The sequence below is a fragment of the Vitis vinifera genome, chromosome 8 (assembly GCF_030704535.1).
Source record: "Vitis vinifera cultivar Pinot Noir 40024 chromosome 8, ASM3070453v1".
NCBI lineage: Eukaryota > Viridiplantae > Streptophyta > Magnoliopsida > Vitales > Vitaceae > Vitis > Vitis vinifera.
In genome coordinates, this window is record NC_081812.1 from 14,351,469 (window position 1) to 14,379,216 (window position 27,748).

Consider the following 27,748-nt stretch of genomic DNA (forward strand, 5'->3'; position numbering starts at 1 on the left):
GAGGAACACAAACTCAATTTATTCTGTGATACCCTTTTTTTTTTTTTTTACAATGAATGAAAGCATAAATAAATAGCCTACAGATATGAGACAATTCCGGAATGGTACACTATCACCGAACGGAATTTCCCTTACATGGAAAGTGAATAAACTCTTACATGGAAAGTGAATAAACTACCTTGCTAGAATTACTCCTAAATCAATTATAATAAAGGTTGTACATTACACTAATTCAGGGAAGTAAACAGAGGATGCTAAATATGGGGAGGAACATGCACAGGCAAGAAGGCGACGTGGGCTTGATTTCCAACATTAATGTTGGCAAATGTATGCACCTACCTATATGATGGGTACGAGGGCAGCACAAGAATAGTTACTGAGAAACTTAGGTCTACGTTTTACAGAAGCAATGGAGCCTGACTCATGGAACCAAAAACCAAAAAAAAAAAACTTATAAGATGAAGTCTAGGGATGGTTTGGTTTTCTTCCAAACGAAACCATCTGAAATTTAAACTGTGTCAACAGTTGCTATCTAGAGCAGCATCTAATAAATCAAAAACAGATACTTTTGCTGTAAGAACACAGATAACCCTTTGAATTCCTCCCTGGCCCAAGGGGTTGTTCTTGAACAGAAGACCACCGTAAGCTAAAAAATAGAGGAATAGACAGATCAATCCTAGAGGTGCAGTTGACTCGTTAAAAGGCTCCAACAGTTGGTTGGTTTACACCCACCTTTTTCAATGGGCATAGATGAATCCTAACGTACCCAGGTAGCAATATTTCATTTCATGTTATTTTTATTGAAATGCTTAAGCTGGATAATTCTGGAATTATTTGCAGATCCTAAAATTGATCAAATGTCTGTGAAAAGCAAGAGAATGAGAGACCACGGAATGTCCATAAATCATATTCATCCAATAACACTAATTTGACAATGGCATTTGGCAGCCCAAGTCACACACCAAAGCAAGAAGGAATTATTTCTCTTTCATTGGTAATTAGTTGGGTTGAGTTGCCATCTAACAGGGAATTTCTAAACTGCAGACAACACGAGAGAGAGAGAGAGAGAGAGAGAGAACTGCTGTTGAGTTTGCTTTGTTGAATAAAATGGAACAGATATCTAGCATCATACAAATCAATTGTGTGGCAGGTCCAAAATATATCATTCTGGAAGTATCCATTTAACAAATGATATGACTAAACAAGGACTCGTATATTTCTTTTGATCAACTCATACAACATCCTAAATTAGTATTCCGCCAATCAAAACTTTCACAAGGGAACACAATTTTCATGTAACAAGCCTTGCATGTATAGCATATCATATTGGCCTCCATGTACCTGTCAGCAGTTGGTCAATAGGCAATGGGGGAAACTTCGAGTAAACAACTACAAGAGACTACTCTTCTTTCTGGACAGATCAGGTGGCATATAGCCATACTTCACCGTAATCAAAAATTGAATCCGCCAGGAAAGCCCCCTTCAAAGTGAAATGTGAATTGCTGTCCACCACCACCAAATGGATTGAAGCCGCCACCACCACCACCACCCATACCCATGTCTTCAATGTCTTCCCCTCTGTCATATCTTGTACGTTTTTCTTCATCCCCAAGAACCTGTAAATTTCAATATAAAATTGCACATTTTAGGCATATCTTAATGTCAATAACAGTTGCTGTGCCATAAAGTTAGTTCCATTTCATGAACTTCGAAATCAGGAAGTTCAAGCAAAACAGCAAAACACTACCATGCAAACAATAAATGGCCGCATATAGTTTAGATAATTTGATACAAATACTCAATAACCCATGTCCAAATATTATTACCTCCAGGACATTGTAAAAACCTACACAAAAGTGGTATTGATTCATCAAACAGACTTCCTATCAGATTCTCCATGCAGTAACCTAAGACTGGATGATTGTCAAATACTGTAGTAAATCTGTGAAGTGTAAACACCACCTCTCAAGCCAACAGTCATAATGATTTAAATCTGTAAAGATGATTGTCAATTTATCCACCAGATTAGATTTTTAATTTAGTAGGTGGGTAAGTGAAACTTCTGCAGGAGTGTTAAAACTGATATATGGCCATGCTTGGCTTCAAAATTTCTAAAAATATTAGTGAATTTAAAGAAAGGCTAAAACAGCCATAATAAAAAGTTGAGATAGAACCAGAAGACATTAGCAACCAAATAAATGGGGAGAATATATGGCCCCAGATGGAGCAGAACTGTCCATTGAAAATTCTTCTCTGTCATCAACATTCTTATCTATATCTATATCTATATATATATATAAGTATAAATTTTTCATAGGTCTGTTATCAACATTCTTATAGATTAGTAGGTTTTCCTGTTATTGGGCCTCTGCAGAAAGAAACAGTCTAAATTTACTGAGTCATACCTCATATGCAGCAGCTATTTCCCGGAATTGTGCCTCTGCTTCTTCTCTATTATCTACATTCTTATCTGGGTGCCACTGCAAAGCGAGCTTCTTGTAAGCACGTTTTATCTCTGATACAGGTGCAGTTTTAGAAACTCCCAAAATCTTGTACCAGTCCTTCCGTTTGCTCAACTTCAAAGATTTTTCAGCCCTCATAAGTGCTTCTCGAATGTTCATATCCTGCAACATGGGAAAAAATAAATCACTTAAACTTTCACAGATACCAGGGAGGGAAAGAAATTAGAATTGTAATACTTGACACTGTCATAACACTAGAAAAAGTTCTAAACAGAGTGCATGTGATTGTAAGTTTTAAACAATATTTAGGGCTCCCTGGTCTTATGATTAGGCAATATTTTAACCAAGAAAAAAGGTTTATCAGAAGCATTGATTCTCAATTTGTATTATTAACTGTGAAAATAGGGCAATCCAATCTAAATCAAAAGAATATTCACTCTACTTAGTTTTATGTACCCCAAATCCAGAGTTTAAGCACACCAACCTATACCAACAATCAAGCATCATAATAAAATTAATTCTATACCATTTTCAGGAGACAGAAATAAAAATATGGCAACAGACAGGTTCATTATCCCACAGAAAAAGTGGAGCTAAAATTGGGTGTATATTAAATACCAAGGACAAATTACTCAAACAGGGGAATATGGCACAGTACAAAAGTGTTATGGGAGATAATTAAAAAATTTGGGTAAATATCAGATAATCAAGTATATAACAAACCTGAGGTGATCTTTGAGCTGCTGATTTCAGATCTTCTACAGCACCCTCCCAATCTTCTGTCAAAAGCTTGGCTTCCCCCCTCTGGAAACATAGTTCCCAATCAAATACATGAGAAGTAAAAACAGATAGGACATAGTTTTATAAAAAAATACTTTATTACATGATCTCCTACTATCCTATAGAAACCAGTATTAAATGATGCATTCATGCCCAAAATTTGATGCTTGCAGACATTCAATAAACATAGAAGCAAGAAGAAACAAAACAAACCTGAACTAGAGCATCAATGAGATCCTCATCGATGTTAAGTGCTTCCGTGCAACTAATTAAAGCATCCTTTCCCCTACCAAGCTGGACCAAAACCTTACATAAACCAAGATGAAGATGCACATTATGTGCAAGATGATTAGGGTCCAGGGAAAGGGCTCCTTTAAAGTCCTCCACTGCAAGACGCAGCTTACCCTTATTCACATTATCTTCTGCCTGTATAAAACAGATCAAATTAAATACTTGACGAAGGTTGCACCACATTATATTACTGCATGATAATGGTGAGCGACACAATGTGTAAGAAAATGTTTATTGAGCTTACACTTTTAGTTTTCTTCAGTAAATTTTTCAAACCAAAATACGCTTTCTTCAGTTCACCATGTTCTGGGTCTAGACGGAGACCTTTTTGATAATGCCTAAATTGAAAAGTCTATGTGAGCAATAGTAGTAGGGACCAATTATTACAATGAGAATCATGAGATTTCAACAAGATAAGTTGTTAAATAAACCTTATCGCAACATCATGATCCGCTAAATAATAATAGGCACGGCCTCGGAGCAATAGTGCTTCTAGATTATTCTCATCTTCTTTGAGCATATATCCAGTCTCAGAGATGGCACTCGAGTAGTCTTTAGCAGCTAACAATAACTTCACCTTCAGCAGTTTTGCCTGCAACAGACAATGTATATGGAATTAAGTTTGCAAATTTCCCTAGCATGGTAACAAATTCAAGTTATCAAGTAACTGGAAATGATATGAATGAAAAGCCAAAAAAGAATCAACAGATGTTTGTTACCTTTGCACATGCCGGAGAAAAAACAAGTACAACCTTGTCAATATAATCCAATGCTTTTGTAAAGCCTCCTGTCTCAAAAAGATTTGAAGCTGTATCCAAAGCACTCTGGGATTGAGACAACTGAGAAAGTTCCTTTTCTGCTGCTGAATTTCCAGGATTTAGCTCCAGAAACTTCTTGTAGGTCTTCTCAGATTCCTCATATCTACACAGGTCAAAAAGCGAATGAACCATATATCTTTAATTCTAAACAAGAGAGAAGTAAACTGGTCACTTTTTTAACATCCTGAAATCTAGTGGTTCTAGACATATTCATCAATGCATTCCTTTCCAAAATTTCAAACTCAACAACAATAATTTGAAGGAGAAAAAGGATGAAAATATAATGGTGCCTAACTACTGATGGCTTGGAGAAAGTATCACAATCAACAGCTTGACCCAATCATCAATGATTTGCCTACACTTAAACAGAAGTAAGCAACTCGAGAATCACTAGTCAGAAACAAATGAGTAATCACATTAAATCACTTGGTGGGATGGGAAGCATACTCGAATAAAGTGTAGTTTCGAAGGTGTTGACAAACCATGTTTTGAAACTGCCCTATTCACTCTTTATTTTAAAAGGAAAAAAAAATGGTGCCCTTGTTTTCAAAGTTGGCTTCCAAAAGTATACGAACATAGCCTCATGCCCATGAAGCTTAACTCAAGCTGTAAGGGGTTAGGGTGAGGATGTGGGAGGTTTGAAGTTCAAGTCCCAAAAGGGACAACATAATAGGCCCACACACTCAGACAAGCCTAACTCCAATGTTTCAAAATCACTCTCCAATACCATCAGAAGCCCCTTTTTTTTATCATAATCATTGCAAATACTCCACCAATTATTGATGCGTTCAGTACTATTCCATCAATTAGTAAACTAATAGCACCAAGGGCAAAATGCTATTGGGTAGACACACAGAAAATCAAGGGACAAAGCCAAAGCCTGGTACCAGTGCACAAGCTGATTACACCACAATATCATGAGTTTGTAAGCTTTAAATCCTTGTGGGAAACATGGCCTTAAGCGATAATACCAGCCTTAAGAGATTGAATGCATTTCTAACTAGTTCACAACTAGCCTTCAAAAATCTAATTTGTTACCAACTTTTTTGTAGTTAGTTTCTATGGCAAGCAAAAACTATATTAATAGCAACTAGAAAAAAGGGGTGCACTAAAGCACACATGAAGTATACAAAGGCCACCAAATGGCATAGTTTCTACAGAAACCTAGCATCCCCAATTTATATTCTGAACATAGTCCACAACATTCACCCCTCCAAATCTAGAACTGCAATAAAAACAGAGGTCCACCAAACCAGTGCACGGCCTACCAGCCCAGGGTGCAAGTGGAGTGCCAAACAGTTTAGGATATCCAGTTACAAAGGTCAAAATGGAGTGTCAGTAGATTTTTACTACTACGCATATAAGCCTCTACCATCCTTCAATTTAGAAACTTGATAAGAGCCGATATCTAAAAAATAACTATATAAAAAATCCCTAAGCTTGATAGACTCCAATTTACTAACATAACATTGCTGATAACTCTTAAAAACTTCATAAATCCAGAGTTGGTTGAAGGGTTTCATTGAAACCAAAATGTTGCTTGAATAACACAAGAAAGGAAAAACAATAAATCTCGAAGATAAAAGAACCTGCAGATCTGGCGTAGAATGGATGCTCGATGCCAATATGCTTCTGAAAGGGTTGGGTCAGCCTCTATAGCAGCATTAAGATCATCAAGTGCCTCACTATAACGTTTCACCTTTACACTCTGTGAAACTCTCTCAAACAACTCTGCAGAATTGCCAGGTTTGTCACCTAAACGTGCAGAAGATGTTATTAAGTGCTAGAAGATATAATCATCAACCCATAATAACTACTAAATTTAAATAAATAAATACAATAAACTAAAATAAAAATCCTAATAACTACCAGTTTATTCAAAGCAATGAGCTTTAAATTATAGAAATGAAGGTTACAAGTTTCCTCGTGCTTTATTATCTCTGTTCGCTACTGAAATGTCAAAATGAATGAATAAAAGCTATTAATAGTGGTCCTCCAACATTTTACACTCTTTGCCCTTGACCCTTTCATAATGAAAACTGCAGACCGAGAATTCAATTACAATGCCGCCCAAGGGCAATGAACATCCGTAACGAAAAAGAATCGGCCTAAATTCTGAATTTATCACTAGCGGCAAAGCAGGGAGGCAGAGCCATATAAATGGGGTCATCAATAGAAACCCTAAACACCTTTGTTTTTCAGGAATATGGAGAGAAAACACATGTACTACAACATTTGGGCGGAAGAAAAAAGTAACCCTATTTGAAACAATAACCTTAATTAAAAATTAATAAGTCGTAAAAAACTAAGAAACATAAATTCCCCAAAAGCAAAGCAGATCGAAGCATTTGATTTGGAAATGAAGAAAAATTGAAATAGAGAACGACAGGAAAAGAGTGAGAAAAGTACCAACGGCAGAGACGAGGGGAGGGAGGAGGAGGAGTTGGCAAGCGAAGACGAAATTGAGGATGAATATGGTGTACACGAAGCCCCTCCATGCTACGCCATCCATGCCTGCTTCTAGATTTATCATCGACTCCCGGGGTAGAGAGAAAGAGAGCTAGAGAAGTGTCTGTTCTTCCTCCTTCAACACCGATTTATTTCTGATGGCAAGAACTGGTTGAGGGGAGAGTCCGTGTCAAGGATTCTCATGTCATTCCACGTTGCTTTAGCCTATTGCTTCCTTCCACGTGTACTTTCAACCTAATCCTACGTGGCTGCCTTTCACGCTTTGACCATGTGTACACGTTGCACCAAATTTTGATTAAAAGGATTCCATAATTCCTTGATAAAATGGAGAACTTTAACGGAAAAAGTGGGGGAAATTATCCTGAGACCGAAGGATAAGGAAGTCGATGATTGGTAAAAGCATAAAAGGACACATTTCTATCTTTTGATAGAGTCGGCCAACTATTTTCGACAATAGTATTTTTTTATTGAGAAAAAAAATTATAAAATATATTTTATAATTAAAAATTATTTTTAATTTTTTATTTTAAAAACCAAAAATAAAATATTTTTAAATAATATTTTTTAATTATTATTTTTTTTATTTATTTTTTAATAATTATTTTAAAAAATAATTATATGAGCCATAAAGAATGATTAAATATAAATCATTAAATATAAAAATTATTTTTAAAATATATTTAAAACTATTAAAAACATATTAAAGTTTCAAACCAATTTTTGTTTTACAAAACTTCATTAAATAGTTTTCAAAACTATTTATAAAAACAATTATCAAACATACAATTATTTTCTTTTTTTTCTCTTTTTTTCTTTACAATTATATTTTTTCAACCTAATCATTTAGGCAATATTATTATTATATGAAATTTTTAATATTTTTTTTAACATAATACATAATTAGTATGATTATTTGATATGGTATTACAAATAATTATTTATTATTAAAAATGGATAAATCATATGGATACTATATGTAATTACAACGTATATTTTATATACTTATACATTCCTCATCTTTGTATTCTACATGTTGTATAGTAATATTTAAAAATAAGTTATGGAATCCCACCCTAGTGTGGGCCAAGCCCAGGTTGTACCAGCCCAACTAAGGGTTTTACTATTAAGCTGGCTGAAGACGGCATTGGGTTGGATATGCTCTAATGCAGCCCAAATGCAATATTGGAGGTATTAAATTCACATTAACTGTTTTTTTAATAATAATTATCTAATTATTTATTTAAATAATATTTTCAACTAATTTACTTACGTGGGGTTTAGATGCACTTCAATTTTTTGGAATAAAAAATATAGATAAATTTTCAATTATGTTTTAATTTTTAAAATATTAAACATTTTTTTTATATTTTTTCATTTTGTATTTTTGAAACCCCAAAAAAAACATGTTTGGTAATTATATGATAATAAAAGAGAAAATTTTTTTTTATGATTTTTGATAATTTCAATAGTTTCCCACCTTGGTTTGATAAAGAAGAATAAATGTGATTGAGTAGGTCTTAATTTTTAATTCAATTATTATTTTAAAATTTTTTAAAAATTTAAAAATAAAAATCAAGAACAAGTAGTTAAAAATAAATGTCAAAATAAATAAAAATAAAAATAAATATGCAAGTAAATATGCCCTTAATTAGTTACAAATTATAATTTACATAAATAAATATTATAATTTTGTGCCAAAATATTTCATTCTTGAGGTCGGAGTTGACCACCCAACACAAAGTGAAGAATTTTTCCACGGATTGAATTGGAATAAATTGAGTTTGAGGAAGGCTAAGTACAAATCTATACTAAATACAACTTGTATTTGGATTGATGAGATTGGGTTTTTGAAAACTTGATTTGCATTAAGTGAGATTGAGTGTTGAAAGGATGCACTACTTTTCTTTCAAGTCAACGAAATGCAAGATGATGATTCAAGACTAAAAGTTTAATGATTTGATGGCCAACCATGGAAGGGGGATGGACAACATCAGAGTGGAGGCCAGTCTTGGGTCGGTTATATTTGATGGTCATATTTTCATATGCTTAGCCACCAAGTTGTTATATTAATGACATGTCTTAAGTTATATTTTTGAATGTATTATTTTTTAAAATTCATTCTTAGATAGGTTATATTTAATTAATAGCTTTCAACCTAATCAATCCGTCCAAGTTGCGTACTTTAGAAAGGATAATTTATAAGGCATGTAAATAAATTATGGGAGTCTTTTGATCGGGTCCAAAAACCTGCTGGTGATCGACAACACAAAGAAAAGTTGAAGTAGTCCTTTAAAGGCTTCTCAGTCCTAGTATTGTTTCTCTTTTTGTGCATCACTTTCATGGACTCTGCTGTGCATCCAAGGGACTGCCCCTCAAAGTTCTGCATGGTCATTGGTTCTGTAAAGTTCCCACTTTCTACAATACTTCCTCATCTCTCCCTGCATAGGGCTCCATCTCCCTAAAAAGTGTAGGGGGAAGTCAATACTGTCCTATACGAAGAGACCCAAAACGGTTTTATGGGACAACAGTGCCAGACTAGGTTGGGTTACCACTTTTCCAAAAATAAGAGCGGCCATGATCAGAGGCAAAAGCAAAATCTTCCTATTTTCCATGACAGAAGAAGAAAAGAAAAGAGGAGAAAACTGCAGTGGAAAGTTTGAAGCATAAAGGGTGTATATGTGTATAAATGTAGTTTCCGAGAATCCTTATTGGAGACACAAACATTCCCTTAGTTCCAAGCAGTTGCCGTATCAGCTCTTTCACATCAGATAACAGTATGTTTTTAACTAAACGAAAAAGGTCATAGACTAGAGGGCGTATTTCCATGGCTAGCACTGATCTTTAGTCTTAGGGATGAGTTTAGGAGACTAAAAATTAGGCAGCCAATTATGAAAAAAGTGGACTCCAAATTGGATACATCATATTGCCGTCTGGGATACGTTGACAAGAGAAAGCGACCACGTCATTTGAAACTTTCAAAACTGCCCACGCCTACATTGGGGTGCAGCCGACACTAGCTAGGCCAACGGGATCTAACCCTGGTTTTCAGTATTGGAACTTGGGACATGGCTTTAAGTTTAACCCTGGTTCTAATGATTTTTTAAGTTTTGGAATATTTTCTTCTCTAAAAGTTTATCGATCACTAAAAAAAATATAATCATCATTCAGAATAAGACTTTTCAACTAAATTTGGTAACGAGTTTAGTCGAAAAAATCAAATAGCCGCCCCTATCACGTTACAACATTGAGTCCGTGTTGTTTTATTTCGTTTCGTGTTAGCTATCATTGTCTCAAAGATTGGGACTGCAACTCCAATAATGTTAAATTAAAACCCACTCCATGTCCAATCCTAGTCCCATATATTTATTGAGCTGGGATCGTGACGAGACATATTTAACTAAACCACAATCGTATGAGTCGAAAAACGAACCCTGAGCTCATCCAACAGATGGGCTAGAGCCATGGCCACATGGTGATGAATATGAAGAGCAGGACTTATAGGTAGCTAGATTCTTGCTAGCGGAAGGCCCAACCAAATTGGCGAATCCATAACCAGCGGACCACGTTTGCCTTTCACTTTGTAGACTAATCTATTATAGACCCACCAACGTTGAAGAGTTGGCTGGGTTGGTCAACGAATCTCGTTGATTTCCGTGCTCTTCAATTCCATGAGAAAAGGGGGAAGACCCCATGGAAACAAAGACTTTTTTTTAGTGGAAAAAGAAAGAGAAGAAAATACAAGAGAAAATGAGAAGAGAAAAAACATCAACAACAACGAGGACATGCATGAGTCCAGGCTCACTTTTTTGTTATGTCACTTCCGACATGCAGTGGACTGGACCCCCCACCAGCTTCGGCTTCTCTCAAGGCCCTTTTCTGTCTATCTCTCTGAGCTTCTTCCTGAGTTGAAACGGAAACCTTGTTTTCCACCGAGTCCAACTCGGTCCAAACTGGATATTCTGTGGTTTAGTTTGGACCCATGTTTGTGATATTTTTTACAAATTGGGACATGGTGTAGAACAAGAATTTCAATGGTTGCTGGTGAAATGGCTCAACCCCATGGCTGAGCCCATTGAAGCAAATTTGGCTAGCTCTTGGGGCAAGAATGGACGACCTGATTCACCTCCTCCCATCCCCAGGAAATCCCTGGTGAGGCTATTTTCCACACTGTTTGAGCCTAGATGAAGCTTCAATGGAACTGGTTCGGTTTGTTTTCCACTTGTCTGCATCATCATCTGAGCAAGATTGTTTGAGGTACTTGTCAATGAGCTCAAGCCTGAACCCGCCAGTACGCCTTCACTCAATGAGGCAGTCGCCATTAAATTCTCATGTTGTTTACCCGTCCCGAAAACTTGGTGCAGCTCGTTTCTATTGTGAGTGAGAGTATTGAGGGTGGTTGAATGGGAACCAGATGAGTTCATCACTCCAAAGCTGTTACCGAAGAAGGATGGGTTGCTTCTTGTGGAACCCATCTGAGCAGCTTTCTGCAAGAGAGCAGTGGCTGACATGGGAGCTGCGGGACTTGACTGCTGGCTGTGGTTACCGGAATAGAGAGAAGTTAGGGTTTCCACCATGCTTCCTTTGTTCCCTTCTTCTTCCTTTAAAGCATGTGGGAGAGATGCCAGTGAGAGATTTGCACCATTTGACGTTGCAGAACTCTTGTCCAGCCAAGGGGACTCGTTGCAGCTTCCGAAATTACCTACAGAAGAGGAGCCAAACAGATTTGATGCTGCCACTTGCACCATCTCAGGCAAACCTGGAGAAGCCGAGGGCAAATTAAGATTATGATTTGGTTCATTTATCTGTGTTTAATTCTTCAAATTTGCACTGATTAGGGGGGAATTTAGCAGTGTCGTCTATACCTGTTAAATCTGGTCCAAAACCTGGGCAAAATTGAGAAATTCCGGCCGCATCTGGACCTCCCCGTCCGGAAAATCCATTCAACAAACCGGGTTGAGGATTAATCACCGTCTCATTCATGGAATCGTTTCTGAAATTTAGATTGGTGGCTGCAACAGAAGTGATTCTAGCACGCTCTTCAGCCAAGGCATCACAGAAAGCCCTATGCGTAATGAAGCTATCTTTCCTGTTTAAATTAAAAGAAATCCCCATTTCAGAATATAATCCAAATCTTCTGTTACCTAATCATTCCATGGCATTAAATTTGAAAGAAAATCCATGAAAGCTTCTACGTGGGCATTTATTTCTTATGCGACGTAACAAAGATTCAAACTCGAAAGAAGAGAAGAAAAGGGGAAAAAAAAAAAGATCTGATATTGTTTTACCTGGAAAAGAGTGTTCCACAGTCACATTTGTACTCCCTGGTTCCGCAAGTTTTCGAGTGAGCTTTCCAGTCAGATTGAACTGCGTATTTCTTAGAACACTTCTCGCACTTCCACTTCTTCTCGCCATGTTTTCTACTGAAATGTTTTTTTATCCCAGTAAGGTCGCCGAGGGCTCTGGAGGGGTCGTGGTGAACGCAGGTCTTCTCGGGGCAGATGTAAACCTTCTTTCGAACCTCTTTGTTCGACCTTTGCTTGAGCTTCCATGGAAGATTGTGTCCTCTTCGGTGCAGTTGCAGGTTCTGGTCTCTCTGAAACCCTTTATTGCAGATTTCACATATGAATCGATTGGTGGCCATGAGAGTCTTTGGTGAAAGAGCAATAACCTCCGCATCTGGATCTGCTAAGAATCAGTCAAACTGAAAATTAATCACAGATTAATGGCAAAGAAAAGGGTGAGGAGTTAAAAGAAGAGGAAGCACGCTTGCCTGGGGTTCCAGGTAGATTTCTCTTCTTCTTGGGCGGAGGTTTAAGATTATTAGGGTTTGCATCTGGGTCTTGAGCAAAGGTTCTGATGGAAGAGGGGATGGAGAACATATCGCCAGACATCATTTGCATCTGAATTCAAGAAAACCTGTTTGGTAGCAGATTAGTTACGCCAGAACAACTAGAAGCTTAAAACAGTACAAACAAAAGAGAACAAGAGTTTCTCCAAACACAAACAGATAAATCTTAGTAGTATAGAAACCTTGACTCTCCGATTCTGCCAAAAAACAAGAAAACTCCAACTCAAAACTTGAATCTAAACACAATAAAAAAGGGAAAAAATACTCTCAAAACTTCGGACTCTTCTTACATAGATCTGGTTCACCCTTGTTTGATTTCAAAAGAAGACACCAAAAGCCATGAAAGCTAAAGAGAATATTTCATCTCTCTCCCTCTTTCTCTCTCTTGCAGTCTTACTCTTACACGTCCTCTTTCCTTTATCTTACCCTGATTATCAAAGTCGGTCAGCCTTAGATTTTAGCTGGGCCACCTCTCTCTCTCTCAACCTGCATGCTTCGTAGACAGAATGTGTGGACTTGTGTGTCCTTTATTAGCTTTTTCAGCCAAACACTCATTATTTTAAAGAATATGAAAAGGTTCAATACAAAATAATAATAAAATATTATTATTTTTCTCTCAAATACTTTTTGGATGAAATTACCTTTTTCTATACGGTCAATGGCATCTATGATGTAAAATCAGAATCTCTATTTTGAAAAAAAAAAACACATTCAGAGAAAACTTTGATTCAATAATATGAACATACAATTTTTACTATAAATTCCAATAAAAGACCATACTTTATTTCCAGCTTCACCTCTTTCTTCTTGACTTATTTAGCAATTACATGCTAATTAAAGCATTAGGAGTCTAGCATTCTTAAAATACGCATATTGGGACCCTCCAAGTAATGAATTTGAATACTGAAAATTCAAAACTAATCAAAAGTAAAAGAGGGGAAAAGTGGGGAGACGTGTGTAAAAAGGTAAATGATGGCTGGGATTGAATCTAGGAAGAGGTGATGGTGGGGGTCAAAAAGTGAGTTGCCTTTACAGCCCTTGATCAGGTATAAAATGATTAAACCATAATTAAAGTTGGACCCAATTTAGCATATACGCAGAAGAGAGAGAGAGAGAGAAGAGTGAGTCTGTGTGTTGGGTTTCCCAAGGCCTTCGTCCGTGATACCTGTGAGGCTGTGACCATGCAGATGAGTTTGAGTATGAATCTTGGGAGTGTGTGTGAGAGGTTGTGGGGGACCCATTAATTTTATTTGGACTGTCAGTCTGAATGTCTGCAGTCCTCCTCCTTTTTATAAAGTATATTGTATGAGTGCAGTGGCAGCCATACTAGTCATCTTTACTGACGTTTTTCATCATCATCTTCATCATCAACACATGTCCATGGCATCCGTACACGCCCCACTCTGCATTATCGTTCGTACTCCTCAAAATCTTTCTTCATTTTCACCACTTTGATTTTGAGTTTCTATGTTAATTTTTCTGATTTGGTTTGGGGTCTGTTTCTTGAAGTGATATGTCAAACTGAGTTTCATGAACCATTAAAAGGTTGTCGATGGCTGCCAAACATTTGTACAAGGATCACGTGCTGAGAAATTGTGCATTCTCATGCACCAATACTTAAAGCACTGTTTGGAGATAAGTTCAAAAAGTAGGTTTGTTCCTTATTATTATTCTAATCAGTAAACTAATCCCTCAATGTATTATCTGGTCAGTAGTAGTACTGTTAGACCACCATCTCCATGTGATTCCTAGGGTTGAATATTACTGGAATATCATTTCTACGTGCAGCCTTTTCTTAATTAACTCTTATTTAGCATGTGCATTTCGTATGTTATACATGGACGGATCCCACCCACTTTGCTTACTCCATTTACCCTTGTATGAAAGTTTTTCAAATTTTCTTTCATTTTCTTGGGAAACAAGGTCTTTTAATTTGTTTTGAAAATCTCATTCTTCCTGTCAAACGGAGAAGAAGCCAAAAAAAAAAGAAAAGGTTAGGTGCACTCCAATTAATCCAAACATTTTTCAGTTAATTAATGATATGGGAAGACATTAATTAGCCATGAAAATGGGTGATGGTTACATCATGTTTCCATGCCCAACTTCACTAAACTTAGCTAAGCCATGTCCCAACCTGATTGTGAGGTTGTCGGGTTTGATTTGGGAACAAGGAAATGGGTATGGATGACTGATTAATTTCCATATATCCTAATTAATTCATGATCTCTACAAGACTGATGATAATTCACTTGATTCATGACCTCCTTTTCAGTTTTATCCCTGTGCCCATCTATAAAGAGGAATGATCAGTTGAGGAGGAAACAATTCATAAAAAGAAAACAAGAGGACAAATAAACATGCTCAGGCATGTACACCTGGGTCTCTCGCCCTGACTGGGGGTGATCATGGAAATCTATCCCACTCTCCACCACCTGCTTTTACTTGGACAAGGTCACATTAATTTTAGTTCAAAAACATGCACCCAAATCTACCTTGATATAGGTCAAAATTTGTTGAATAACTAAACTAACATACAGTGAAGACTAATCTCCCAATCAACTCGAATTTTTCTTATATACGTTCATTCAAAATTGGGATCTAGACAAGAAAACTTGAGAACATTCCCTTCAATGAGATCATCCATTAATTGCAAGTAAAAAGTTGATTAGATTTTCTCTAGTCAAGCTTTAATTACACCAGCGTCCAACACATAACCTAAAATAGGAGTTGGGTAGCGACTGGGCTGGTCATTGGTGCTGCTTTTTCAAATTAATCTCAAAATTGAATACAAGAGAGGAAGCGTGTGACAAGGGCTTAGGAAAGGGTCATTTTCCTAGATATATAGCATAGGTGACCATTGAGTGGACCCTCGGATTTTCAAGTAAATAAAATAAGAAAACAAGTTTATTTTTACGAGTGTATAATATATATATAATTCAACTGCTTTTGGATGTTTGTATTCGGACCATCCTACCAAATGACTGATTCTTCTCTTCCCATCCCCCACTCCATTCCCAAAGTTCTCTCTCATGCACACACGTATGGACACACAAAACCCTATATATGTATATCAAAATAAACCCTAATTCCCAGAGATATATATAGAGAAGAGAATGAGTTTATATATTAATATGCGGTCCGACCACATACGACATCCCTCACACCCATCAGTGCCATAGATTCCTTGTCTGCATGCCCCCTCAATCCACGTTAGAGAGACCCATTATTTTCTTTGTTTATTATCTTAAAACTCTCCTGCTTGGTCTTACTTTTCATAATATAAGCCAATGAATTGTAGGGTTTGTTTTAGGAATTAGAAAACTAGTCCATAAGACGCGTTTTTGTGTTAGAATTTCAAAGAGCCTATGTGGGTAGTACCCTAAAACCCTTAAGAAAAGAATTACTTGTGGAGGGGTGTGCCATACTGCCATGCATTGTTGGACTTGGACCCACCAAACTTAAAAACTAAGTTTTGGTATCCTCCTATTCACATCATGCCTGTTGATCATCAATCAATTGGATATTGCAGCCATTATTGGACTTGAAGATACTGGTATTAATGGGACACAATGAAAAGGGCTTGAAAGACAATTTTCCCATCAGAATTGACCTTTAGATAGGACTCGGTGTACAATTATCTTGATTGTGCACATGGATAAATGGGTTGGTTTTCTCAAAGGGTACTTAGATATATATATATATGATATCTTTACCTTTTTTCTTTTTTTTCATTCTGTATTGCAAACATACTTAATAATGCATAGAAGTAAATAATAAATTCGTCAACATTTCTACTAATTAATTGTTGTATAAAAAAATGGCAGTAGTTGCACGTTTGCCCATGGCAAACAATTCTTTGATTTGTAGAAACCCACATGGGGCTGTCTGCGAGACAATGCACCTCCCACCACCTGAGTCTCTAGGGCGTGGACAACACAATCCAATGAAGGTCACGAGGAGAAGAAGTTCATTTAATTGCCATGAGACAACATAATTTCTTATTTTCAAAGTTCATATTTTGCTTTTGTATTTAACACAATAATCCAAAAAAAAAAAATAGCAAGCATTATCATGTCGTAGATATTTATATACCAACACTATTGGAAAAAAAAAAAAAAAAAACATGATAGGACGTTACTTGCAAAATGATAGAAGCAACACAAAAAATGTAGGGAGCCCTTGAAGAGCATAGGATGCGAATGATTAAGACTGAATGAGAAGGGCCCTGACTGCGACCACTATCAAAATTGGAAATTTGAAAAATGGAAGGGGAGGCCGGGGCCTGATGATGAGCATCAGTTGAGATGGGAAGAAATGAAAATGGTGGGGAGGGAGGGAGGCACAGAGAGAGAAGCAGAACGAGGGTAGGCTAAACCAGAAAGACATGAAAGTTAATTATTACTCACGGGGTGGTTCACCATGCAAAAATTCAAAAAGCATGAAGATGAGGTCTGTGGACAGCATGGGACCCCATGGAATGATAACCACATGTACACCTGCATTTTCATGCCCACGGATAAGACCCCTCTCCCCCACACTCTCCCCCCCACCTCCCTCACCCAGCTTACTATCAATTCTTTCTTTGCACACCACTTTTACTTTCAAATGAATTGTCATTTGGTTTCCAATCACTCTACCCTGAAAATTCTCTCTTTCAATTATTTTCCCTGAAAATTATGGCTCCTATTTGAATTCAAAAGGACAACTTCCTTACAAGGTACACTTATACATCTAAAATCAATGATTCCAGAGATTGTCCCCTCGATTTCTATGTTGCTAAAATGAGCCCTTTGAATGGGGGATGTACTGACCACTCCTCTTTCAGCTCAAACCCCCCACCATTTAGCTGCCCATCCTGAAATATCTTTCTTCAAGTACTGTAAGACAGTGAGAGTATCTCATCTTCACTTTTGGCTTTATATATTTTCTCTTTAAAGTATTCTAATTTGTAACTAAGAGTAGTCGAGTTCCGACTATTTTATATACAAGTTAAAATTATTTTCAAATTTTCAAAATAAAGAAAAAACATATCCAAACAAGACCTAACTAAATGTATAGTGATTATTTGAATTATTTGATCCTAGTCACAGAAATAGGAATATACATAATAAGCTATCCCAATTGAAAGGAACGCATCATTTTGGATTTTGAAATTAAAACTGTTTTTATCCTTTTAGCCTTTTTCTTTTGACATGTTCCTTTTGCTGTCAAAAGCAAATCAGTGAGGTGAAGCCCTAGTTGATGAATCATACTCGTGATCCAACATGCATCCAAGCAATTTGGCCTAAAGGTTTCCAATGCGCCTCCCAGCTTTCAAACATCGGACCCACTTGTCCCTCACGTGTGTGCCCTAGCTGTTCCATTACGCGTTAAATAAACCTACCCCATTATTTATTTATTTATTTTCACCAAATACTAAGTTGGTTTTTTATGGGTAAAAATATAATAGTAACGCTACAACCATCTAGAGCTTTGATATTACTACTAATATATGCTTCCTAATGAAACAACGTGGCCGTCTCTAACTTGGCTTGGTGCTGTCCATATATAAAATAATGTTACTTAGGGATATGATTTTTTAAAAAAAAAAAATTTCTAAGGAAAGGTGTATAATTCCATGAGCAAGACACGAGAATTTTTCTGCGACGTGAATTTTAAAATGATACAGTGCATTCTCTCTTCTGGTGGAATGGGTGTACTCTATGATTTTTTGCTTTAAAGAACGAGTAGAAAATATGAGGATTCAGAATTGTACATTTCTCGGAAGATATGGGGGGTCCAGAGAACCGCAATTAACATAATCGGCTAACTGTTATGGAGATATTACGAGATTGATTTCCCTTTTTTTTTTTTTTTTTAATTATTTGAAACTACAAAAATAATTTATGGTGTCACTTTTAAAAAAATGACATCATATGGCTTAAAATCCACAAAGGTGACACATCATATAAAAGTTTTCAAGTAGGATTGATCCTATTAATTTTAGGTTTTAGTGTCAAATTTTGACAAGTGACACTATATAAAATAATTTTTTTTAAATATTATAACTTAATGAGTCCACTATAAGAATAATGATAGTATATAAAAAGTTCATTGTTTTCACTTACCCACAATCCAAAAAAATCTCATTCCATAACCCTAACCAAAATTTTCTTATACCTTTTCTCATACCCATAGTTAACACATAATTATTCTTCTCTGCTTCGTAGATTCTCGGGTAACTTAAAATCTCTTAGATCTATCATTTTTTTATTAATGTCAAAATCTTTATTAACACAATTGATTTATATTTATTGATTTGGTATATTTGTAATATGGAATGTATAAATAATATTTTTTTTATTGAGTTGTAGGAAAGTAAAAACTCAGTTTAACATTCCACTGTATCTTTTGTTTTATTGTTATACTCATAAACCCCAAAATGAATTAAAATAAGAAAATGAATGATTTTTCAATATCTTTGATACTCATAAATATTTTACAACTTGAAATTTTCTTTCTATTTGTTTTCTAGGAATATTATAATATATTGTGATGAGGATATTGATTAGTGATATTTGAAAAATAATTTTTTAGAAAATTTTTCTCAATATTGCCATCTCCCACAAAAGGAAAAATGAAATAGTTTCCATATCATGTTGGAGTTGGTTTGAAATGTTGGAATTAATAATGAGAAATTAATTTTATTTTTTATTTATTAATATAAATGAATTGTTTTTTTTTTAATTTAAATAGGAATGAAAATTTTTAGAATTATAAAAATGATCAAATCTTATATTTTGAATTTTTTCTTTTCTTTTACATATTATGGTTAATATCTCATCTTCTTCTTTTCATATTTTTTCTATTCTTAAAATATGTTTTTTGTTTTTTGGTTTTACCTTCTTTTCTTATTGTTTTTATATGCCTTGACCAAAATTTAGAGTAATTTGAGATTGATGATGAAATTTTCCTTTCAAGGTTAGAAAATTTCTATAAAATCTTTTGATTACATAATTTTTTCAATTTCTTCTATAAAACTCTTCCTTTTTCCTTTTTTTCAAAAAAAGATGTTTGATAATTTTCTTTTGATTTTTTATGAAATTTTCTTTTATTGGACCATTTGTTTATTCTCTAAGAATATTATAGTATGTTGTGGTGAGGATATTAGTTGGTGATAGTTGGAAAATAATTTTTGAGAATAAAAATATGTTTTATTCTTGCCTTATTTTCTTATTGTTTTTATATGCATTGACCAAACTTCGGAGTAATTTGAGATTGATAATGAAATTTTCCTTTCAAAGTTAGGAAATTTTTGTAAAATCCTTTTATTACAATTTTTTTTTTTTTCTGAAAAAGATGTTTGATAATTTATTAATTTAAAGAATATTAAAAGTAAAAAATTTAAAACATTGGATATTTTTTTCCTTTGATGTTTTTATTTTTATTTTTTTTATTTGAACATATTTTTCATATCCAAATTTTTTTATTAATTATTTTACTTAGAAAAAAGAAATATCAATTGAAGTTATGATTGAAAAATCAATCATTTTTATGAAAGGTTCTTTAATTATTTCTCAAACTAATTTTTCCCTCAACATTTTTTTTAATAATGAATTAGGTTTTTTGTCTTATATACACAATTTTCATGCTTGTTATAATATCATGTCCTATCATATTAGTGGTTAAAAACATTTTTATATTTTGTTACTAAAATTTTATTTTATATAATTGAGATGAAATTTAATGGACATTGTTATTTCACAAAATGAACATTTTAAAAAATTGAAATTAAGAAAATCCTTCCAAGAAATAAAAAATATATAAAAAGAATTAGATGTTAAAAATGATTTTTAAAAGAATAATGAATTATAAAAAATAAATTTAAAAAGTGAAGATTTTAAGTGGAAGATTAGTATTTTCTAAAATTTTATATTTATATTTTAATTTATTTTTTATTTTCTTGAATTGTTTTTATTTAATTTCAAATGTGACTACTTTGTTATGAGATTCATTAAAGAGATAATTGTTGATTTTATCGTTACTGCATTAAAGGTTTTACTCATTTAATGAATTGTAAATAGTTTCATACTTTCAATTATTGTGATATTAATGTTATTCTCATTTGATTTCAGTTTAATGACAAAAAAACATATTCTCAAGTAGAATCTGATGAAATTGGAGGAGAATGGATTACTTTTGTATTATAACTAATCATGAATTATGTTAATGTATCATGATCATGCATGGTGAGTCTCTTAGTTGTTATATGAATTTTCCATTGGTATTGTATAGCATTAGTTATTCTTTATGAACTATTTTTATATCAAAATGGGAAAAAGAAAAAAGAAAAAAGAAAACATTAGTACTTAGATTTGTTTATTTTTTATAATATCATATTTTTATTTTTGATAAGAACTCTAAAACTCATTAAACTATGAAATGCAGGTATACACTATTAGGAGGACAATATGAAGAATAAAAAGAAATGAGAAAGAGGCAACAAGATTTGGGTTTTTAGATATAACTCTTATGTCACACATTATAGGACATAAACATTACTTTATTTAGAATCGAGAATTTTGGTTTTTTGGATGCAACTCTTATATCATTTTATGATTAGCCGGTTTTATGCATATGAAATGCAGGTATACATGAATGTTGAGATGCTTAACATTTCTAAATCATGTTATAATGTGTACTCACTTTTCATTTTTAGTTTCGGTGGGTTTGATGTGTTTGATGTACTATCATTTTGTGAACGTTTGATATACAAATATTACTAGATGATGTAATGTATTATAGGTTAATTCATAAGCATTATGAAAATATAAGTTAAATGTAATATGATTATTATATTTATGGACAAAATTTACATAGGTTGATCTTATTTATTAATAAGCATTACAAAAATCTATAGGCTAATCAACCAAAAACAACCATATTTTTCATAATCATTTATAATGATGTAACACCATAACTCAAAGGTGATGCATTTAACGTGACACCATAACTCAAATGTGATGCATTTAATATAACACCTTATATATCTCACACAACTTTATATCAAATTAAGCATCACTAAAAATATATAGTGTCGCTTTTGAATGCGTTACCATTTATCTGTTTTGGTGTCGCTTTCAAATACGTCACCAATTGATACTCTCTATGGTGTTAGTGGATAAGGTGACACTATGTTGTAGCAATACCCTATGTTTATAGTAACTCATTATAAATGTCATCATATATCTTTTTTCCTTATAATATGAAGAATTTGAAAGACATGGAAAATGAGATATAGGAAATTAAAGATATTAATTGTTTTTATTGGAATATATCCCACATTAGATAATAAAGAAAATTTTCAACGCTATATAAATATAAGTTTTTTTTAATCATGTAGACGTTTTTTTTTTTAAGTTGTGAAAACCTCTTTGAACTCGGACCTTACAATATTTACACGTTGGGTGCGAGTAATTATAGATGATATTTTTTATTTTTGTTATTTATTTATTTCCAAAAGCAACAAATTGAATTGTTTCTATATTCAAACTAACATGCGTGGAGATTTCACTAACTAAAATTCCTACTTTTGTCACGAAGTGGTATTGAAAAATGAACACTATGTGAGATGCGATATTGAAACCTTGGCAGTGAAGGCAACCCTTATTTTCTCAATAATACGTCCAAATGCATCAAATGTTGCACTTAATAATTAGCACCACATGAATGGTAGGGCTGTAAATGTACTCGAAACACATTCTGCTTTGGCTTGAAATTGACTCGTCTTTAGATAGTTGGAACTCAACTCACCCAAATTTTTAAGCTTAAATTTTAACATTAAATTAAGCTTATTTAAAATATAAGTTGAGTGTGAGCATTCACTAGCTCAAATTCATAACCATCAAATTTAAGTTATTAACTTAAAACTTATTATTTATTTGCTTATTTTTTGCTTTAAGAATTAAGATTATTTGATCAAGTTAATTTAAAATTTATTTTAAATTATCAAACTGACATATTTACTTCATTAATTTTAACTTATAATTTTTTCATTAATTGCAAGTATTAAATTTATTTGCAAAATATTTATATTTAAAGTAATGCAAATATATAAGATAAGCATAAAAAATTTTATTATAAAAAATGAATCATGCATATAAAATCATAATTGTAAAATATGGTCAAATGAGACAAAAAAATTCAACAAATAACACAAAAAAAAATCAAGATTAAGAATGAATTAACTATTTTTACTTAATACTTAAAAGGTAAAAATTAGTTTAAATTGTAATATTAAATTATTTTACTAAACATGTTTATAGTTCGTTTAACAATGTTTTTAAAAAATTACTTTTAGCCTGTAAAGTATAGAAAGTATTTCTAATCTTTTTAACACTTATAAATTTTTATCTTTTAAATATAAAAAATATTATAAATGCTTTATAAAATCACTATCAAATATATTTTAAGATGTTGATAAAAATTTAAGAAATACTTTTAAAATTTTGAAAAATTACTTATACCATTCACTTACAATGTTTTATGGAAAAACATTTGATAAATGACTTTTAAAACATTCTTTAACTAAAAACACTATCAAATATACGTTTAATTTATTTAATGATTTAAATTAAGTTATTAAGTTTTTTTATAGGCAAAATTAAAGTATTAAGTCATTAAGTTAATAAACTTTATACTTATTACTTAATAACTTAAAATGATTTTAATTTAAATTATTCTAACTTAAAATTTATTATTTATTTTTTAATTTATGTATTAAGGTTGTTTTATAAAATTAACTTAAACTTTTTATTTTACACCATCAAATTAACATATTTACTCTAATTAATTTTAACTAATATTTATTCTTATTAATCATAACTCATATTCATTTTCATTAATTCTAAGTAATAAATTTATTTATACAGCCTTTGTATTTAAGATAAACATAAAATATTTATTATAAAAAATAAGTCATAGATGTAAAAACATAATTTTAAAATATACTTTTACTAGTGTAGGCAAATGAGCCGAAAAGGATACAAAGTTAAAAATAAATTAATTATTTTGAGTTAATACTTAAAATTATTTTTAATTTTAAATTAAAATATTAAATTATTCTATTAATGTTTAATGTACTTAATGACTTAAATTAAATTGTTAAGTTATTAAATCGATTTATCAAGTACGTTCTAAGTCTCAAACTCACCTAAAATAAGTTAAGTTGAACTTAAACAAATAATCGTACCTTGATCTTTCCCTAATCTTCAGCCAAGTAAAAAAAACTAAAATCATTTGAATGGTCGGCTCAAATCCCTTTTTTACACTCTAAAGAATAGATTTTTAATTTACGAGTGCCGGACAGGAAAATAAGCTCTTTATACACATCTTAAAATCATTCGAACCGACAAAATTGTTCATTTAAATCAAACCCAAAATGGCATAATAATGATACAAATGAACCAATCGTCTGGCTCTTTCAACGATTTCAGCTAACCCCATTCAACCATCTTTGTGGTCCATGAAAAGATTGTCAATAATTGAAGCTCATAAACCAACCAAATCTCCCCTGAACATCAAACAAAACCTCAAGCTCCTAGGATGCCAGGTCCTTTTTTAACAGAAAGGTTGACACAGAAACTTCGGCAAGAACAAGGCCAATCCAATATATAGTTTTGTCTTTGCACGTATAATTAATTACACACACACGTATTTAGATATAGACAGGGTCCATATATACCATCAAACAAAAGAATCAATCCTTTGTATTCTTCGAAAGATGTTTCACCCCACTTTATTTCCACCCTCGGAGGATAATACTACTATCATAAGCTGTGCTTTTGTTTTTGTTCCTTCTGTTGTGCGTCATGCATTGCGTGCTAACTAATTACAGGGTTATTGCGAGAATTGTTTTGGCTCCAAAACTCACAAAAAATAAAAAAATAAATAAATAAAAAAGTCATGTGCTGTCTGTGAGATGATAAGAAGGATGAGCATGGAGTCATAATGTGTGGGAAGAGATTTGAAATGGAAAGAGAAAAAAGGGGGTAAGAGGGAGAGATTCCAAGGAGAAAAAAACATGGGGCAGAATCTGGGGTGTCCAGTTGGCCTCATTATGTCCCCCCACACAATTATTTTAGCATGTCTTTTTCCTTGGCGTTTTGCATGGGTGTGAATACAGCCAACAGCAGCATCTCTACCGATTTTTTTGCCTTCGATTTCTGGATGGGTGGTTTGGCTTTTACATGTGAGCTCTGTAACCACGAGGGACTCATAACACTTGTTCTTCTTCAAAATCCATACAAATGTGAAACATAAATGAGATTACAGCCATTGAGAGCGGCCTCAGTGGATGCTGGATGGAGTCCAAACATCATGACTGGGGTGTAATTTGTAATGGATTCCATTTCTATTTAGGCTCAAATGTTACACGCGTAAATCTAATCTAATAATATAAAATGTGCGGAGATCATCAGCAAATAATTTAGGGAGCTAAGAGGCGTGACAGCAGGCGTCTTATTTGTTGAGTGACACATAATTAAACATATAAAAAAATAAAATGGAAAATCACACACGAAAGTCAAGTGCAAAGATGCATTATTAGCTTAATTAATAATATAAATAATTCAAACAATTCTTATATTAAGAATGAATGCATAATTGGTCGGGTTCATTCTTGTCGCCGGAAGGAACGATATGCACGTGAATCATTCGTGAGAACCTTTTCCTTATTCTTTCTTAATTATCAATGAGTAACATCTCCCATGGTTATCTTGAGATGATCCAGGCCGCTGGATGCTCAACACCATTCACATCATCCACCACCTACCATATATTCCCTAATTTCAAACTTCAACTGCTGAATGTACGGCGTAATATGGGTTCGGGTTCGTCAATGTAGGTTATGACTCAAGACAAACCAGTTGCTTTCTATTCAATTTCATTAGATTTCTTGATGTAATCACGAGATTCGATCTTATTTTATTGGTATATCAGGGCCCACGCCAGCATGAGATTAACACCATATATTACCTTTGCACAGTGCTCCTAGACTTACAACCATTTGGGTCGATGATATCGGAGCCTCATTGATTCCCTAGGTTCCTCCATCACCAACAACAAACCCTCCCTCCATGGACACACAACTCAGCTCAAATATTCAACTTCAACTTCCCCCTGGTTTCAGATTCCACCCATCAGATGAAGAGCTCATTATCCACTATTTGAGGAACAAAGCAACTTCAAGTCCAATTCCAGCATCGATTATTGCTGAAGTAGATCTTTATAAGTACAACCCATGGGAGCTACCAAGTCTGTATCACACCACTTTTTTCTTTTTTTTCTTTTTTCTTTACTTCCCCTTTGTTTTGTGTTTTATGTTCACTTAGCAAATGTCACCCTTTTTCCTTTTTTTTTTTTTTGGTAAACAGCCAAAGCTTTGTTTGGACAGGATGAATGGTATTTCTTTACACCAAGAGATAGGAAGTATCCAAATGGAGTGAGGCCTAATAGAGCAGCAGCTTCAGGTTACTGGAAGGCTACTGGGACCGATAAACCAATTCTCACTTCCTGCGGAACAAGGAGCATTGGGGTCAAGAAAGCTCTCGTGTTCTACAAAGGGCGCCCTCCAAAGGGAGTTAAGACGGACTGGATCATGCATGAGTATAGACTACTCGATTCAATGTTTCGGACTTTGAAACATAAAGGGTCCATGAGAGTAAGTAGTTCCAAATGATATCTGACTGAATATGCTTTTTGTTCTTCTTTACCATGACATAAGAAAATAAGGCTTCATTTTATTCAACTAAAAATTTTGACAATGATTCCAAAAAATGGGGGACCTAACCTTTCAAGCCGCTACTCCATGTTCCTGCATTTGGTAATCCGTAAGGAATTTGAAATAATGTAACACTGAATTTAATGCTACACATGGAACAAGTTATAGACCATAAGAAAGGTTGGATGGGTAGTTTTCCATTTTGGGCCTTTGCCAATTTATACCTACTAATAGTAGCATGTGTATGTATGCACATATCAATTATTGAGATATGCAGCTTAAGATTGATGGGATACTTCTCTATGATGCAGTTGGATGATTGGGTACTGTGTCGGGTCCGGCAGAAGAGCAGCATCCCAAGGAACATCTGGGAAGATCGAAATGGTCCTAGCAGTGAACCGGCTAGCTACTCCCCAGCAGTGGACAAAGCATGCAATATGACTACAAATTCTAATGTCGAAATGATAAAAAGTTATCTCTACAATGATTGCCCACTGCTACCTTACATCTTTGCCTCTCAAGATTTTTCAGCCATAAGCTTTGAAGGTAGAAATAAGGGAAAATTTTACTCTTCAGTCTGCAGCGAGAACAATTCAGATCAAAAGAATTTGCTAGTTTCAGTTTCTTCTTCCAACAGCTTGTTCAACCCACAAAAGAGAAAGCCTATTGAAGGAAATCAGTATGAGGGTTTCCTTCCACCTAGCAAGAAGCTAAACAACAGGGATGATAAGGACAAATTCCTACTATCTGTTGATAGTACAGAAATGAATTGCAGTAGAACAGAAGAGTCTGAAGACAACAATTTCACTGCTGATCAATGGGATTCCATCACCCAATATCAAGAGCTTAATTACTTGGCCTTCACAGAGAGTTAATAATGGAGGACAGATGCGCATAGCATCAGGGATTTCAAAGACAAAATAGTGGAGGGATGTTTATACATTACAGCCCAAGCATATGTTGATATTATTTCATTATAATTATACTATGTAAATAATAGAGTACTTGTGAGACAAGGGCAACTACATCATATATTTGTGAATATTGATATGCATAAATATCATTGTACTTTCAAGGTTTGTGAATCTTCAGAGAACATATTTGCTGCAGTGTAGACATTAAAGTGCTTCCTATAATTAGGTTTATTAAGTTACTAATTTGACCCAAAAGCTTAAACTGTTCTGTAATGAACCAACACCCTCCCTCATATGTGGGCCCATACTCATACATGTGGAGGTAAACCATACATCACAGATAACAAAGAAACAGAAGTGGGGATAAACAAACAGAAAAATCTGAACACAAGACCTCGAGTGAACTA

At 33.9% G+C, this 27,748-nt stretch overlaps 3 protein-coding genes across 4 annotated transcripts; 1 reads left to right on the plus strand and 2 right to left on the minus strand.

Annotated features, from left to right (window-relative positions):
- Positions 1 to 1,194: 1,194 nt before the first annotated feature.
- On the minus strand, positions 1,195 to 7,112 carry LOC100265482 (dnaJ protein P58IPK homolog). Its single transcript, XM_002280370.4, has 9 exons — positions 6,761 to 7,112; positions 5,941 to 6,106; positions 4,253 to 4,454; positions 3,965 to 4,125; positions 3,778 to 3,871; positions 3,456 to 3,668; positions 3,186 to 3,266; positions 2,406 to 2,624; positions 1,195 to 1,616 (listed from the first exon to the last, which is right to left on the minus strand). Exons 1-9 carry the CDS (start codon positions 6,882 to 6,884, stop codon positions 1,452 to 1,454), a joined length of 1,425 nt encoding a protein of 474 aa, XP_002280406.2. The 5' UTR covers positions 6,885 to 7,112; the 3' UTR covers positions 1,195 to 1,451.
- Positions 7,113 to 10,513: 3,401 nt separating this feature from the next.
- LOC100243175 (zinc finger protein JACKDAW) lies at positions 10,514 to 13,141 on the minus strand. Of its 2 annotated transcripts, XM_010655251.3 has the most exons (6): positions 12,959 to 13,140; positions 12,851 to 12,865; positions 12,591 to 12,736; positions 12,106 to 12,502; positions 11,683 to 11,906; positions 10,514 to 11,576 (listed from the first exon to the last, which is right to left on the minus strand). In XM_010655251.3, the coding sequence occupies exons 3-6, from the start codon at positions 12,718 to 12,720 to the stop codon at positions 10,849 to 10,851; spliced, it is 1,479 nt and encodes a 492-aa protein (XP_010653553.1). In that variant the 5' UTR covers positions 12,721 to 12,736; positions 12,851 to 12,865; positions 12,959 to 13,140; the 3' UTR covers positions 10,514 to 10,848. The 2 variants fall into 2 exon arrangements, with proteins under 2 accessions (XP_010653553.1, XP_002275477.3); XM_002275441.5 differs by lacking the exon at positions 12,851 to 12,865 and having other exon boundaries at positions 12,959 to 13,141.
- A 12,505-nt stretch (positions 13,142 to 25,646) lies between these two features.
- On the plus strand, positions 25,647 to 27,525 carry LOC100248298 (NAC domain-containing protein 67). Its single transcript, XM_002275421.4, has 3 exons — positions 25,647 to 25,961; positions 26,081 to 26,367; positions 26,739 to 27,525. Exons 1-3 carry the CDS (start codon positions 25,784 to 25,786, stop codon positions 27,300 to 27,302), a joined length of 1,029 nt encoding a protein of 342 aa, XP_002275457.1. The 5' UTR covers positions 25,647 to 25,783; the 3' UTR covers positions 27,303 to 27,525.
- Positions 27,526 to 27,748: the final 223 nt, after the last annotated feature.